Here is a 17,110-nt window from a genome sequence, read left to right on the forward strand (position 1 = left end):
GAGGTTCTATTTGCAATTAAAACAATTTAATTCATAACAAAAAAGCTCTCTCTCAGAATGTCTGTGATAAGCAAATAAAAATCATACACATTCACATTACATTACAGTCACTACATTCATCACTGGTTGAGTATGTCTGTTGCTACATGAGCACTGAGGTGGGAGTTTCTGCACGGCCCATGAGCCTCTCTGTCAACAGGGGTGGTGTGATTTTGCATTTCTCTCCACATGGGGTCCCTCAGTTCCAGAACCAGACAGAACAACAGCCGTAGTTCCCAGTGGCTTTTCAGATGTTTCCTTGCAGCAGTCCTTCTCCCAAGAATGCATTGTACTTTAGCCTTGGAACAGATCACAAAGTTTCTGAAGAGCTTTGCATCGTGGTGCAAGAAGAAATGTTACGTGACTGAGCTTTCACTGAGCTAGACGTGATCTTGAATACTAATGTCACCAGTAGTACTCATACTAAAACTTAATCCAAGTTTTGCGTAAAGACAGATTCCCTTCCTCAGCACTATCAGTGCCCTCTGAACTCAGTATTGCAGCTGTCATTCATCTCTCACAAGTGTGCAATTTTGCACTGATATTTGAAATAATTTTTTGTTCTTTGGATGTTTCATCTCACAGTTTCCAAGTTACAATGAGGCTGGTGCCATAGGGCCTTGCAAAACCATAATCCATAGTTGTTAATGTTACGCTATGAAAACAAAACAATTCTCAGAAAATAACGGTTTAAAGTTTATGTTCAATTTGAATGGGGAATTTTACTGTATGAAAAACTGCTGATTAATAGTTTGAGAGTTGAGCTGTTTCATAGTCTAGTTAGTAACTTTACAGAGAAGGCAATAACAGTGTGACTGATCTATTGATTACTTTGTTGGTGAAGATTCATTCAGTGAGAATGAATGATGGTCGGTATGTGATGATATCGAGATCAGCCAGTTTCGTTATTGATTAGTTCAAACAACCAAGTGATTGATTAAAATGATTGATTTTATCACACTGTGAAGTTCAGAATGTCAAATGTCTCGTTTGATGAGGGAGGTCATATCCGCCATTCAGTGAAGGATATCAGTAATACAACTGCTTTAAGTGCATTATTCGTGAGATTCAGTGGCATTTAGGTTGGCATTAGAGGTCTATGCTGCATTCACCTTCTAATTTACATCCTTAAAAAGACTAATTATGTAGAATCCATAAGCAATAAAAGCTTGTTTCAACAGTGTTCATCTTAAAGTGGAACCCATCACTGTGTTTTGCCAATTTGCCACAATAACACTGTTTCAGTCCCAGTGTGCTGCTGTATGAGTGTACGCACTGTGACCAATGAGCTTAAGAAACGTTTTCCCTTCTATCGACTGAACCGACGATGCCATTCATTTCTGAACTAATCATACTTTTGAGTCGGTTCTTTCTTTTTCGGCCAAAAACAAAACGGTGAATCGATTCGCATTCTTGGATGTCTTGACCATTGCATTGCATTTCTGTGGTTTTTAACGTATTAAACATAAACATTATAACCTTAAAACTTTAATCATTTGGTCTGAGGACTGTCTCAAGTCGTATAGAAGTGTGTAATAGTTACCAAAAAACATAATTCATAATTCCTGAATTCATACATATTATATTTTCTAATTAACAGTATTTATTATTAGTTTTATTATTGTAAAACTAATAATAATTATTATTGGTTAGATGCTGAGTGCAAAGATGTTATTTTATCTTTTATCAGCCACAACTTTGAAACCACCTGCCTAATACTGTGTAGGAAACAAGGGGTTCTGCCAAAACAGCTCGAGGCATGGACTCCACACGAGAGCGCTGAACATATCCTGTGGTCTCTGCCTCCAAGACATTTGGCAGCAGATCCTTTAAGTCCTGTACGAGGTGGGGCCTACATGGATTGGATTTGTTTGTCCAGCACTTCCTGTAGATGCTGAATCAGATTGAAATACGCAGAATTTGGTGACTAGAGAAACACATTGAACTCTTTGTTCCTCAAACCATTCCTGAACATTTTTCAAAACACTGCCTCCACTAGCTTGCCATCTTCCTCATTCTTCCTCATTCTTCCACTTTCTCATTTAAACAACACCCAGCCATCCACCTGATCTAAAAGAAAATGTGATTTATCAGACAAGGTAACCTTCTTCTATTCCTCCATTGTCCATTTCTGACGCTCACGTGTCCATTGTGGCACATGCTCACATGCCACTGGGGTATGCAGTCTCATATGCAGCAAACTGCCAAGTACTTTGTTCAGACACCTGAAGCAATTTGAGCTACAGTAGCTCTTCTCTGTGATAAGACCAGACAGGCTAGCCTTCGCTCACCAGGCTGAAATCAGCCTGCAATGCATCTGGTTGCCGTGACAACCTAATGTGTCTGTGCCTTTGAGTGACAGTGCGCCTCATCCAACTTTATCTAAATCCTGTCATTGACTGTCCAGCCCTAATAAGCTAATATGTTTGCAAAGTCTTTCTGTAATTACAATGCTCTCCAAAATTTATAATGAAAATTGTCATTTGTCTCACTGCCCAATTACAGTTAGTCTTACCTTACCTTATCTTACTTACGTCTACTGAGTGGCATGTTGGAGAGGGGGGTAGATCTTAAAAAAAAAAAAAAAAGTCAAATCCTGATTGGTTGTCCTAATGAGTGAACTGTACAATGGCAGTTTTTAACTTAACTGACAAATAGATAAATCAACTTGCAAATGTTTTTTTTTTTTAATTAATTAATTTAATTTTTTTAATGCAATTTAAAATATGCATGATTTTTGATGCACTGTTTTATTATTTTAAGCACATTTTAAAAAATGAACAATTTAAATGTCTATCATTTGTCATTAAAAAGTTATTTATTTCCATCTTATGTGTGAATTACTAAGCTGATCATTTATTCCTTCATTTCATTTTTAAGTGTCAACAGTCCTCAGTGTTAATGTGAAACAAGCAAACAAGTTATTTTAACCCTCCTCGCTGTTTTTCATTAAAATGAAAGTGTTATGTACAAAAAGCTTATAGACAACAAATGTAAGGTTCATTATTAATATTTCACTGATTGCTTTATGCAAAATAAATGTTTTGATACATACCATGTATAGATATGTAGTACAAATGACAAAAGAGTGAAATAAAAAATAATAAAAATGATAAAAAGCTTCCATATTATTTTTCCTCCAAGGTTAGTATCCCCTTTTAACAACACACCAATGTTTAAGCAAAATAATGCTACACTAACACTTACAGATTAACATAGCCTACAAATGAATGTCGTTTTATAAAGTTACACGAGAAATCATGATTGTTGACTTTTGCTGACAAATAAACAGGAATATCGGGTATCCAGGTAAAATGGAAAAAGAGGACACAGTTCATTTACATAGTTGCAATCAAAATGATTAAACACCCTTCACCTTGCAAGACATTCTGCTGCCATGAACAAAATTGTATGAAAACTATTTAATCGCATCAGTATTATATCATAGCAAGTTTATTAATACACATTTCATTTGAGTGATTCTGAATACACAAAATTGAAAAAAACCTTTTTTTATATATATTTCTATATATATACAGGTGCTGGTCATATAATTAGAATATCATCAAAAAGTTGATTTATTTCACTAATTCCATTCAAAAAGTGAAACTTGTATATTATATTCATTCATTACACACAAACTGATATATTTCAAATGTTTATTTCTTTTAATTTTGATGATTAGAGCTTACAGCTCATGAAAGTCAAAAATCAGTATATCAAAATATTAGAATATTTACATTTGAGTTTGAATAAATGACCATCCCTACAGTATAAATTCTGGGTATCTCTTGTTCTTTGAAACCACAATAATGGGGAAGACTGCTGACTTGGCAATGATCCAGAAGACGAACACTGACACCCTCCACAAAGAGGGTAAGTCACAGAAGGTCATTACTGAAAGGTGTGGCTGTTTACAGAGTGCTGTATCAAAGCATATTAAATGCAAAGTTGACTGGAATGAAGAATTTGGGTATGAAAAGGTGCAAGCAACAGGGATGACCGCAAGCTTGAGAATACAGTCAAGCAAAGCCGATTTAAACACTTGTGAGAGCTTCACAAGGAGAGAACTGAAGCTGGAGTCAGTGCATCAAGAGTCACCACGCTCAGACGTCTTCAGGAAAAGGGGTACCAAGCCACTTCTGAACCAGAGACACCGTCAGAAGCATCTTACCTGGGCTGTGGAGAAAAAGAACTGGACTGTTGCTCAGTGGTCCAAAGTCCTCTTTTCAGATGAAAATAAATTTTACATTTAATTTGGAAATCAAGGTCCCAGAGTCTGAAGGAAGAGTGGAGAGGCACAGAATCCATGTTGCTTGAAGTCCAGTGTGAAGTTTCCACAGTCAGTGATGATTTGGGCTGCCATGTCATCTGCTGGTGTTGGTCCACTGTGTTTTCTGATGTCCACAGTCAACGCAGCCATCTACCGGGAAATTTTAGAGCACTTCATGCTTCCTTCTGTTGACAAGCTTTATGGAGATGCTGATTTCATTTTCCAGCAGGACTTGGCACCTGCCCACACTGCCAAAGGTACCAAAAGCTGGTTCAATGACCATAGTGTTACTGTGCTTGATTGGCCAGCAAACTCGCCTGACCTGAACCCCATAGAGAATCTTGTCAAGAGGAAGATGAGAGACACCAGACCCAACAATGCAGAAGAGCTGAAGGCCACTATCAGAGCAACCTGGGCTCTCATAACACCTGAGCAGTGCCACAGACTGATGGACTCCATGCCACGCCGCATTGCTGCAGTAATTCAGGCAAAAGGAGCTCCAACTAAGTATTGAGTGCTGTACATGCTCATACTTTTCATTTTCATACTTTTCAGTTGGCCAAGATTTCTAAAAATCCTTTCTTTGTATTGGTCTTAAGTAATATTCTAATTTTCTGAGATACTGAATTTGGGATTTTCCTTAGTTGTCAGTTATAATCATCAAAATTAAAAGAAATAAACATTTGAAATATATCAGTCTGTGTGTAATGAATGAATATAATATACAAGTTTCACTTTTTGAATGGAATTAGTGAAATAAATCAACTTTTTGATGATATTCTAATTATATGACCAGCACCTGTATATATATATATATATATATTCATATACAAAATTAATTATTCTGAGTACATAAAGTTCTTTTTTTTTTAAAACAAGCATGTACAAAATTTTATTCTCAAATATATAATTGCCTCTAAGTGCTTATATAAATTGCTTTTAAGTGATGTTACATAATTTTTTTTATTATTTACATTGTATTTCCATATGTGGTCACCATATAAGCAGTAATACTGCCAGATGCAGATATCACTGCCTCAAACCAAGGCGCCAGAATCTACCAGGGTTTGGCAGCCTCGCAGGATGCAAAGGCATTGAGGGACCACCCAGACACCAGATGCTAAGCTGAGGGGTGGAGAGGCCTAGACCGGACACTCAGTGACAGCCGTGGCAGGAGAGGCTTTCATAAGAACCTCTGGGACGGCCAAAAGAGGAATTCTGGGACTCTGACCATGATGTGTAGCTCTGTCATACAGACGACTGTGAGAGGGACTCATTGCACTGTCCCTAGGCAAGTAATATCGGCAGGCACTAACATTCCTGCCATAAGCCACGGTGCCAGATGCTACCAAGGCTCGTCAGCCCTGCAAGATGCTAAGGCACGGAGGGATCGGCACTCATGTCAGGCCACCAGATGCTAAACTGACTTGAGGATCTCTGGAACTGTGGCAGTAAATACTGCAAATAATATTTACATTTCATTTGCACTATTTACATTTTCCTCTTTACGTCTTACTCGGCGACCTGGAAGAAAAAGGATTATTGGTTATATATATACATTACAATTAGAAGAAATATGACTAAAGATTTCTCCTTATGTCACAATAAACAAACAACATATAAAAATAAATGCCATCATTCTTAAAGAACAACATTTTTTATTTCTTAAACAATAATGTGAATATATCTTAAATCTTAAATCATTGTAGCTCAGTACCTTAAACCATTCGTGTAGCAGGATTTCCCTCAAGTCAATCCGCTGGCTTGGGTTTTGCTGCAGGAGAGACTGAACCAGGTGGCAGCAATCTGTGCAAAAACGATGAAAGAGAGGAAGAGGCAAGAAAGTCAGATTATTACTTTAAACATACACCAGCTGACTTTGTATTAAGGTATGAGATTTGACTATTCTATACTGTACAGTCAGAAAATCAGGTATAATTCCTGTACTATCCACATTATCTAACTTATATAAAGCCACTTGGCTTGGACGTTACTTTTCCCTCCTTGTTTAGTGTGATTTTCATTAGTTGATCTTTGTTGTAATGAATGGCATCTTACCGTTCGACAAGCCAGGCTCAGACCAGATGTTGTGTTCAATCGTGTGTAGGTCTCTGGGTTGTGGATAGCGTCCACATACCATGATGAATAACAGCACTCCCAGAGACCACACAGTAGCTGGTCTCCCGTGGTACTTGCGCCTCACATAGTACTCCGGAGGGAAGTACTTTCGTGTGCCTGAGGAAAATAGATTTTGCCTGATGGGTAAGCTTGAAATGCTACAGCATGTTTACTAATATTTGAAACATGCTAAAAATATATGGTGTTATTTAATTTTTTTTTTTTAATTCCCAAACTACAGGTTTGATGCATGATACATACCATAGAAACTTTTATAGCCAGAGTCTTTCAGGAGATCCCCGCACCCGAAGTCGATCAGCTTGACCTCGAGGGTTTCGGGGTTCATCAGCAGGTTCTCCAGCTTAATGTCACGGTGAAACACTCCTCGTTGACAGCAGATGTGAGCGGCCATCGTTGCTTGTGCCATGATGAACCGTGCTGTTTCCTCCTTGAGGATGCCATCGTGACGTCTCAAGTAGTTCCACAGATCTTCGCAGGGCGAGGGACGCTCCATGACCATGATGTAATATTCAGGCTGGTCCTGCCAGTCCAGCAGCTGAATGATCTCTGGAGCTTTGGGCTCCCTGTTGACCAGGATTAACAGGCCGACCTCTAATGGAAGGGGTGTGGGATGACCAGGCTAGAAGAAAGATCACTGTTAGATGTAGGTGCTTCCCAAATAAGGACTTTTGTTGACAAATTGTTGTCAGTGTGATTGCATTGAAAAAAAAAAACCCAGCAAGCATTGCCTACTTACAATGTTGATGTATTTCATGTTCTTTGGCTTTCTGGCAATTTTCACTGCCACCTGTACAACAAAACGTAACATTGAATACAGTTACATTTACAACATGACGAGTGCACTAAATGCACTAATTAAGACAGAACATTGCAGTTAAATATTGTAAGAACATGACAAAACCTCAAGGCCATCCTCCAAGCGTTTCCCTTCATAGACGGAGCCGAATCCTCCCTCACCAAGCTTTCTGCCGATTTCATAACGGCTCAGAATGTCATCTGTTCAAAGATTAATAATTGTATTTGACATGAAATGTCAAGCATCAACCACAGTGTGTGTAATGTTTGAGTTTATGGCAGTAAACTCACCTACAGTCGTCAAGTCCACTCTGCTGTTGTGAACTGATTCTGGACTGGCTGGACTTTGGTGGACTGGAGCTGGAGGTCTTTGAACCTGCTGATCTGCAGGAGGAAGGACTTGACCACTGCAAAGAGGTTCCTGAAGACCATGATCCTCTTGAGACAAGGCAATAGACTGTAGAGAATGATCTAAAGAGGGGAATATCAAACAAAAGCGTATTTTAAACAAATAATATTAAAATATTGCATACTTATATAATAAAGATTCTTCAAATATTTTACATATCTAAAATTGGAACTTCTTCAAACCATGTTTCATCTGTTTAAAGATTTATGTGCTGTAATAAAAATCTTATCATGACTTCAAACATATCAGATTTTTGGATTTTCATATAATGCATGATGGTGTAGATTTGTAACATATTGTAATTTATGGCATTTCAACCTAGGGAACAGAAAATTTCCCCTAATTAATTCAATTCTCATTAATGGATACTCATGTCTAGCTGACAGTTATATTGACTTTTTGATTTACAGAGCTCTAGTAAACAGAAAACAGTTGACCTACACATTGTCAAATGGTCATTTGGTTTACCTTCAGCGTGTCTCTCATGTGTCGATGTGTGGTCTGAGCTGCTGCTGCTGCTCCACTTAATGGATTTGAGAGAGAGCAGCTTCTGAAAACTATCAGTCCTCCTCCTCTTTCTCACAGGCATCTCATATTCCTCAGCAGCACTAATGGGCAGATGTTGCTCAGCCGCATTGGTGCTGGATGTTGGAGATGAGATGTTGTACACCTGAGCACTGAGGGAACTTCGTTTTCTCTTTTGGCCAGCTGTAAAAGAGGTTCTTTTGTTTTCATCTTTGTTTAAAGATGTATGATATGTCATGAAATAAAAATGTGAATATGGCCTTGATCAGACTTTTGTATTTTGATGTAATGTGTGATGATGGTGTGGATTTGTATGTAACATATTGATAATTAATGGCACTTCATCATCCTACAGAACAGAGCAATTCCTCTAATCAGTTTATTCCATTAATAGCTTCTCATAGAAATGGATGAAACTTATGCAGACTTTATGAAACACATTCTCAAATGGTCTTTTTTGTTGTTGTTGTTTTTTACCCTCAGCGTGTCTCTTATATATTGATGCCTGGTCTGAGCTGCTGCTGCTGCTCCACTTAATGGATTTGAGCGAGAGACTCTCCGTCCTCCTCCTCTTTCTCACAGGCATCTCATTTTCCTCAGCAGCAGTAACGGACAGATGTTTCTCGGCCGCGGTGATGCTGGATGTTGGGGATGTACTCTGATGGAAATCGTACACCTGAGCGCTAGAACTCTGCTTTCTCTTCAGTGCCATGATAACAGTTTTTCACTTGGACAAGTAACTCTGTAAACTCACACCTCAGTGTATTCTAACACGTATGACTTAATTAAAGCAGCGCACACGAACGTTCCATTTCTTTGTTACGTCATCAAATGATTGAGAGACGCTTTGGAATGCGCGTGACACCGAACTCTGGGCATGTCCCTTGGGCATTCGAGAGCGCGTGCACGCGGCAGGAGATAAGTGCGTGAAACTGTCTCAGGTCAAGTGTAAAGTGTTAAACATTTTATTGGTGCAGAGTATGTGTATGTGTAAAACTATGCGCAAGTGCACCTAGGGCAAAAGCTGATGTTGATTTGTTGATTTAATTTAGTTAATAGAAGTTAATTGATAAAGAAAATCTATTTAGCCTATGACATTATTTTTGACAGTAGCCTATCCTCATTTTACAGAATTTTTACACAAGTGCCTAAAACTTTTAACAGTAGCTGTAGCTTTGCAGGAAGGTTTCTTGAAGCATCTTAGAGACGTTGCCACAGTTCTTCTGGATTTAGGTTGTCTCAGTTTGTTCTGTTTCTTCATGTCATTCCAGACAGACTGGATGATGATCAGATCAGATCTCTGTGTGGAGCACTGGCTGTTGTCAGACAAAAATCTCACTGGTTATTATAATTAATGGCAAAAATAATTTTGGGAAATGTAAACTGATATTTCCTACTGACAGGCTACAAAAGATAGAAATAACTGACTTAAAACAATTTTTTTTTTTTTTTTTTTAGCTGGTGAAAATACTAGAGTTCTAATAATTTTGGCCACCATTGTATATGCCATTTCTTCCCATAAAGATAGACAGAAATGTCTGAAAAATGACTTCTGCTGATTTGGTTCTACCAATTCACTCATTTTTTTTCTCTGTCTTTCTCCAGTTTTAGCAAGAGATGTTCCTCCACTGCTTCCTTCTGGAAGTGCACCATTCAGGGAAGAGAGAGGGACCAATAAGACATCTCTCTCTCTCACACACACACACACACACACACACACACACACACACATACACACACACACACATTTGTACATGCCATACATTTTTTGCCTGCAAACGCACAAATAAATATAACTGGATGACATCCTTAATATTAGGACAATAAGTATGCAAAGTCATATTTACAGAAGGAAACTTGGAGTTCAGTTGTGAAGTTGGAGGTGTTTATGAAGGACATAAAAGAAGGAAAAAGTATCAGTTTACGATTTTGAACATAAAAATACAAATAAATCACTTTTAAATTTATTTTTAAATTTATTTATTTTTTACAATCACAAAGTTCTGTGTATTGATACTTTCTCAAAACTGTTCACAGAACAGCAGTCTATGTGGGTTAACCTGTGGATCATTTATCACTGCTTTGGCACAAAATGTATTCAATGACTGCATCTCTAAAATTACATGAATCCAACAGGCAATTTGCACATTTATACTATTTTCAAAACCTGTTCAAAACCTAGCATTGTACAAACCTGAATAAAACAACAGTTTGCTAAATGTGCAGACAGTAATACCAAAATGAAATATAGCCTATTCTAAATCTAAAAATGAAATACTAGCAAAACAATTAGATGTAGTTGATGTATAGTCTTTCAGTTTTATTACCATCTGTACAGAAAGGGACACCTATTAATAATTTGTAATGTAAACATGACCATGCAACATACACTGCAGTGAATTCTAACAGTAGAAAATGTCATTTGTGTTTTTTAAAGAAATTTAACAAAAGAAAGCATTGTATAATGCCACCTGTTATTAGTTAGTTAGTGAGTGTGTGTGTGTAGGTCATTCATTGTTAGTAATTGACAGAGTACTTGTTGGGTGACTAGCTTTGCGATTATTATGGAAGAATGCGTTGATTTGAAACCTGCATTAATTGTTTTGTTAGTTTTAGTAGGCTACATTTTGAATATGCAATTAACTGCTGTGCCAAGCTGGAAGTTGGTTGAGTTTTGAAATAGTGACCTAACTATTAAAAAAATGTGACCTAAGTGATTGTAAAAATCTGCAATAAACATTTAAAGCTGTTTGTTTTAATCATGCTTTAAAATGTAACTAAATAAAACGACGAAACAGTCCATTAATAAATAATTTAGCAGCAAAATTTAGCTGTACAATGCTTTTTTGTCCACGTACTAATTGCTTTTCTTTGTCGTTTTGTCATGCAATTAAAAACACCTTTTATTTCTCGCTTCCAACGGTATAAACACCGGAACGTGACTTTTCCAGAAGTTTCCTAGCAACCACAGACGCCGAGGTGTCACCGTCGGTGGAGGTTTTACTCCAGCTCTCCAGAGACAGAAGTGCAACAGTTGTAATGGACGTATTATCTGAAGCGAAGTCTAAACCGCTTTCCACGCTGTCAGTATTCAGCTTTATACCGCCCAGAAGGACAGAGCCCAAAGAAATGCGATATTTCAACTGCAGCCCCAAGGTAAGAGGCATTGTTCATTCAAGTCCTCCTGCTGTCACTACGTTTATCACTTAAAACTCATGTTTGTTTATCAAAATGCCATATTAAACGCCACTTTATGCTTTAAAATGGCTTGAATGTAACTCTACACCCCTAACTCATTTACTATACGCGGTTGAATATGCAAATTAGCCCCGCCTCCATTCAATCAAATCAGCGGACCGACTCACTCGATTAATAAACACTTCACAAAGACAAGTGTCAGTTTAAGATTAAACTGATTTCTATTAGTAGAGAAAGAGCGAATTATACATGGTTGTGGATAAGTCACTTTACAAGAATATGTATTTTATGTACAACGTAACGGTATTGATATCGTTAGCATTCGACTTTAATACGTTACTAAACAACTAATTATGTGTTGCTTAATTTACACAAACCATGTTCCAATAATATGCTAATGATATGAAAAGCCCTGCAACTTTACACACGTTTCAATGGTAAAATGTTTCAAACCACATTTCTAAGACCGTTTTACTGGAATGGTTCTTCTTCTTTAGGCATATTAAACAACATAAACAACGTTAAAAACTTAATTTTCACCACAGGGAGTTTTTTCATTAGATATAAAATATTAATCTTTGTGGCATTTGCAAACAAATGTTCAATATGCACAATAAATGTATCCATTGTAGGCCTATAGTTAAAATGTAGTTTTACAATTTAAGATTTTTTTTGTATTTATATTTTTATAAATGCTACTAATGACATTTATATATATTTTAAGGTCTAAACATCCTTTAGGTGCACCGTAGATCAAAATACTGATATCATTGGACCAAATACGTTTTGGTACACATTTTCTAAAGCCAAATTTGTCCCTTTGTCTCATACTATAGGCCCCAGAGAGGTCTCTGTATGACTGCTTACATCAGAGCACTGAGGACTATGATAACAAACTCCACCGTGATGACAGAAAACATGCCAAATCCCGGGGCCTGGACATCTTCAGTGAGGTGCGCTTTTTCTCAAAACTCCACAGAGATCCATCCATGTCAGCTCGGCAGTCCATGCACTGTGTGTTGTTCTTTTTTTTTTTTGAACAATGCTCTCTAGAGGAACTAGATCCCAATACATTTCGTCTAAACTTCCCATCTTAGGAATCATCTAGACCAGCACCTGTTCTGTCCTCATCTGTGTATGGCCGATCTTCACCGCTGCAGCACGACTCAGGGAGGAGCTTTGCTCGTGTTGCTCACATTCGTTCTGATTTCTACAATAAGAATGGGATCACCTGGACCGTGGAGGAAGGCTATGGATCTGTGACACCTGTCTAAATGTGTCTCTTACATCTGGTCGCATCTGTCACTGCACATTACAGTCAATGTCAAAACAAATGTCTGATGCTACAAGCAGAGCAGATTGTTACTAACATCCATACAATATAATATGTATTAATCACATGAATGTTTTTGATGTTACAGGGTGAATAAAAAAAACAATCTGTCAACATGCTCATGTCATAATTCATGCCTAAAAAAGAGAATAAATGTGCTGCAATATTAATTTATTAATATTATAAAATAATTGATATTATGTGTATATGTATTATGTGTATATAAATACACACGCATGCATGTATATAAGAAAAATGTTATATTTATATATAAAATATTAATATTTAAATATATACATGTATGTGTGTATTTATATATACATAATAAATATACACAGTACATTTTTCCAATGACTAGTTTCTATAATTTTTTTTTTAATGCGGATTTAAGACTTTCATATGAAGCCTATTTAAAATTCATAGACAGAGACTTTCACATTTATATATAAATTTTAATGGATAACAAAATGATAGCATCAAAACATGGCCACCTTTGTTAATTGTCTTTATTTTACAAAATCTCTGCTGCTTTAAATTATGGATTGAGCAACACACAATTACAAGTCTGGGTTACACAGAGCCTCTGAGCCATCCATTACTTATAAAGCAATGCAAATAATCTAGTGTATGTGGTGCAAACAGAACGCTGTAGAGCTCCACTACAATAGGCCAACGTTATATTGAACTGTACATGTTTTAATCAGGTCAATGACTGACTGGTGTGTGACTGAGGTTTAAGGCATTACATTCCCTTGTGATAAGGATCGTGTCATCTCAGTGTGAACGAAGAAGGTTTTGAGCTCCCCTTTGCCCTTCACGTTGATGATCCCTCGACAGGAACACATGTAGCCCAACATCTGCAAAATCCGACTCGTCTCCTCGGTGACCTGTGGAAGGAAGCACACTAGATGTGATCCACTGAAAAACCCATAAATAATTCAGCAGGCATGCGAAGTAAGTAGGTCAGAACAAGGATCGACCTGTATTTTCCCAAGCACCCCTGTGCTTTCCATCCTACTGGCTACATTCACAGTGTTCCCCCAGATATCGTACTGTGGTTTCTGTGCTCCGATTACTCCTGCAATTACTGGGCCGTGGTTTATTCCTGGCGAGAGAAAAGCCGGAAACATTTCACACATTTTGAATCTGTTATAAAGTCTGTACCACAAGGCTATTACGAGACTCTCTGCCAAATAGGAAAGGCAAACAAAATGTTGCTGGGTGTAAAAGTGCTGACGGGCTCTGCTTACCCACTCGCAGCTTGAAGTCATTAAAGGAATGTTTGTTGATGACGTCAAGCTTCCCCACCAAAGCAAACGCAAACTCCACCATTGTTCCAATGTGCATGTACTGCCGGTCGTGGTCCTTCAGAATATGAACAGGGCACTATCAATGCACAAATTTCAGTGTTGACTACACCCTGAGCAGTGATGGGCTAGTTACTCAAAGAATGTAATATATTACTCATTATTAGTTACACTAGTAACACTTAATAGTGATTGATAGTGGCATTCAAGTAGAAGTGTTGTATTCATCTCATTAATGTGTAGCTTGAAGCTAATTGTAATTTCTCCGTTACCCATATATGATTATATGACATTATGTATTTTATCAAATCACACAAGTTTGTAAGAAACTCTTTAATTTTCTGAGATGTTTAATTATAGTAATATAATGTACCACATGCTGACCAGAGGGATGTGGGTGGGATGTAATGCCAGAGTAAAGTAAAGCCACAACTTTAAACTCAACAGTGTTCAGATCATCTTTTTTTCCTGACAAAATCAATATAATGCAATATTTCTATCTGCTGAATGTAAGCTTTTCCATATTCCAAGCTTGCCTGCAGCACTGGGGACATCACATGCATGTGCGAGTCGTGTAAATTATAAAAATAAATCTAGGAATTATTTGATTGTTGGATTTTAAATCCACGGGGTTGAGGCATCAAAAGTAACTAACTAAGCTGTTTTATAGATGGTAACTGTAATATTATTAGTAATTAGTTACGCTACTAGTTACTGCAAAAAGTAATATTATTACATTAACTAAATTACTAGTAACTAGTTATTGCCCAACACTGACCCTGAGACTCTCAAGCAAGAAGCACAAATCAAGCTCTCAGCACCACAGGCAGGTCCTACAATAGGTCTAATGAGACTCAATCCAGTGTAATCCTTATGAGAATTATAATTTAGGACTGAACACAAGAGCTCAAATTTGTACCTGTGCGTACTCTGGTCCAGAGGTCACATTCAGCCCCGTTGCAGCCATGTATGTGCTGCCAATCGTTTTGATCTTCTCCACGCCACTGAATTTGGGTTTTGACAGCAACTGTTGTAAACAAAATAATTAAGAAGAGATGTTCATGTATTTGATCTCGGCAGACTAGATCTGATGTTGCTTCAGCTGCATAGCAAGTATAGACTTCATACTGCCCATTCTACACTCTTTATTGGCATCAGTGGTTTTCTGAAGAACCTTTAAAGGGTAAGTTCACCAAAAATTTTAATTCTGTTATTAATTACTCACCCTCGTGTCATTTCAAACTCGTAGGACTTTCGTTCATCTTCACAACACAAGTGAAGATATTTTTGATGAAATCCGAGAGCTTTCTGACCCTCCATACACAGCAAGGGAACTACCACGTTCAAGGTCCAGAAAGGTACCAAGAATATCGACAAAATAGTCCATGTGACATCAGTGTTTCAACCGTAATTTTATGAAGCTACGAGAATAATTTTTGTGTGCAAAAAAACAAAAATTATGACTTCATTCAACAATTCTTCTCCCCTGAGTCACCCTCGGCCTTCATTATGGAGAGTATCATGACGCATGCGTGTGCTTTCCTCTCTGCGTAATCTACATCCACAGCAGCGAGAATTGTTAAACAAAGTCGTTATTTTAGTTTTTTTGTGCACAAAAACTATTCTCATGGCTTCATAAAATTACAATTGAACCACTGATGTCACATGGACCATTTTAGATGTTCTTGGTACCTTTCTGGGTTATGAACATAGTAGGACCCTTACTCTCTATGGAGGATCAGAAAGTATCAAAAATATCTTAATTTGTGTTCTGAAGATGAACGAAAGTCTTATGGGTTTAGAACGACATGAGGGTGAGTAATTAATGACAGAATTTAAAATTTTGGGTGAATTTTCCCTTTAACATCCATGGAACCTTATAACTATGCAGAAGGTTCTTTATAGTGGAAAAAAGTTCTTCAGATCATTACAATGTTCTTCACACAAAGAACAAATGGCTTTTTTAAAAGGGACTAGGATGCAAAATTACTTTTACTTGGTGTTTGCATATAAATGTGTCTTAGCAGTGTGTGGACACAACCACCCCACAAAGATAAAAATCCATTCACTTCTTCTTTTTTTAATCCCCCAAAAACCTAAACAGTCTCAATGATCAAGCCCACGACTGCTGACGGACTGTCCCGTATTAGCATATTTCCGCCCTCAGCCAGTTGTAAGTTGTCCGCCATTTTCTCCGTGCTCAAGCAGCTGTAGCAACGACAACGTTTCGTAAGCAATGCAGGTGTTTTGTAGTTGGATGTAAAAGTGAACAAAACGGTCTTCATTTTCTCCCGACATCAGAGCCACTGAGGAAGCACCAAATACACAAAAAAACAGAAGAGAGGGGTGGGGTGAGCACTAGCTCATTATCATTTAAAGAGACATGCACCGAAATGGGTCACTGTGAACAGAGCTGTTTTTGACAAGGTAAAAAGGGTGTTGATTTACATGACCATTAAGGAATTTTAACCAAAGTATATTGCAGACATTTCATGAAGACCCTAAACAATCATACCAACTTGTGGAAAATGGGAATCCGTTGGCCCAAAATGGTTCTTCTACGGCACTGCTGTGAAAACACCCCTTTGTAACCTTTATTTATAAGAGCGTAGGCACACAGACACTGCTGTGAGCACATAATATAAGCTGCAGCTGCAAAAATATGCATACATAAATCCCGTACAAGAACTAGACAGGTGGTGCTAGGGGAGGTGGAGGTACCATCTTACAGCGAACACCGAACCAAACTATTTAAATGTTAAACAAGCAATCTTATTGGCTGCAGAATCAGCAGAGGCCAATCAGCTTGTGCCATATACCAAATGATGTAATTGCTAGGACTTGCTTGATCAGCTTGCTCTGTCTAGATTTGTATCTGCAGCCTTTAAAAAGAATCAAAAGAACATGAAAACTAGTATGATTTCATTTATATAAGTAAAACTCTGTGGCCGTTATTTGATCCTTTATAAAAACCTGCCCCCATTTTTACTGTTACTATGTCAAGCTTTTAAACTAGAACTTAGTTCTGCTATTAAAGTAAGTATTACATAATTGCTCTTATCTCAAAAGCCAGACTTTTGACTAGTCTGATC

At 37.6% G+C, this 17,110-nt stretch overlaps 3 protein-coding genes across 8 annotated transcripts in view; 1 reads left to right on the forward strand and 2 right to left on the reverse strand.

Moving 5' to 3' along the window:
- Positions 1 to 5,563: 5,563 nt before the first annotated feature.
- On the reverse strand, positions 5,564 to 8,868 carry LOC131525909 (serine/threonine-protein kinase pim-2-like). The gene is made up of 9 exons (XM_058753909.1): positions 8,658 to 8,868; positions 8,124 to 8,363; positions 7,538 to 7,717; positions 7,353 to 7,447; positions 7,188 to 7,238; positions 6,692 to 7,070; positions 6,371 to 6,547; positions 6,030 to 6,118; positions 5,564 to 5,836 (listed from the first exon to the last, which is right to left on the reverse strand). The coding sequence occupies exons 1-9, from the start codon at positions 8,764 to 8,766 to the stop codon at positions 5,825 to 5,827; spliced, it is 1,332 nt and encodes a 443-aa protein (XP_058609892.1). The 5' UTR covers positions 8,767 to 8,868; the 3' UTR covers positions 5,564 to 5,824.
- Positions 8,869 to 10,234: 1,366 nt separating this feature from the next.
- On the forward strand, positions 10,235 to 12,817 carry cfap90 (cilia and flagella associated protein 90). Its single transcript, XM_058754197.1, has 3 exons — positions 10,235 to 11,336; positions 12,215 to 12,331; positions 12,476 to 12,817. Exons 1-3 carry the CDS (start codon positions 11,220 to 11,222, stop codon positions 12,650 to 12,652), a joined length of 411 nt encoding a protein of 136 aa, XP_058610180.1. The 5' UTR covers positions 10,235 to 11,219; the 3' UTR covers positions 12,653 to 12,817.
- Positions 12,818 to 13,149: 332 nt separating this feature from the next.
- adcy2b (adenylate cyclase 2b (brain)) overlaps positions 13,150 to 17,110 on the reverse strand; it is an 88,224-nt gene continuing 84,263 nt past the window's right edge. For 4 of the 6 annotated variants that reach the window (XM_058753961.1, XM_058753962.1, XM_058753964.1 and 1 more), the window contains 4 exons: positions 14,938 to 15,045; positions 13,962 to 14,097; positions 13,692 to 13,816; positions 13,150 to 13,598 (listed from right to left, as the gene is read on the reverse strand). In XM_058753961.1, the coding sequence (XP_058609944.1) occupies positions 13,446 to 13,598; positions 13,692 to 13,816; positions 13,962 to 14,097; positions 14,938 to 15,045 (522 nt within the window). In that variant the 3' untranslated portion in view covers positions 13,150 to 13,445. Of the gene's footprint in view, positions 13,599 to 13,691; positions 13,817 to 13,961; positions 14,098 to 14,937; positions 15,046 to 17,110 lie in introns of those variants that run through there. The other 2 variants (XM_058753963.1, XR_009267331.1) reach the window with 2 other exon arrangements.

This window comes from Onychostoma macrolepis, chromosome 19 (assembly GCF_012432095.1).
Source record: "Onychostoma macrolepis isolate SWU-2019 chromosome 19, ASM1243209v1, whole genome shotgun sequence".
NCBI lineage: Eukaryota > Metazoa > Chordata > Actinopteri > Cypriniformes > Cyprinidae > Onychostoma > Onychostoma macrolepis.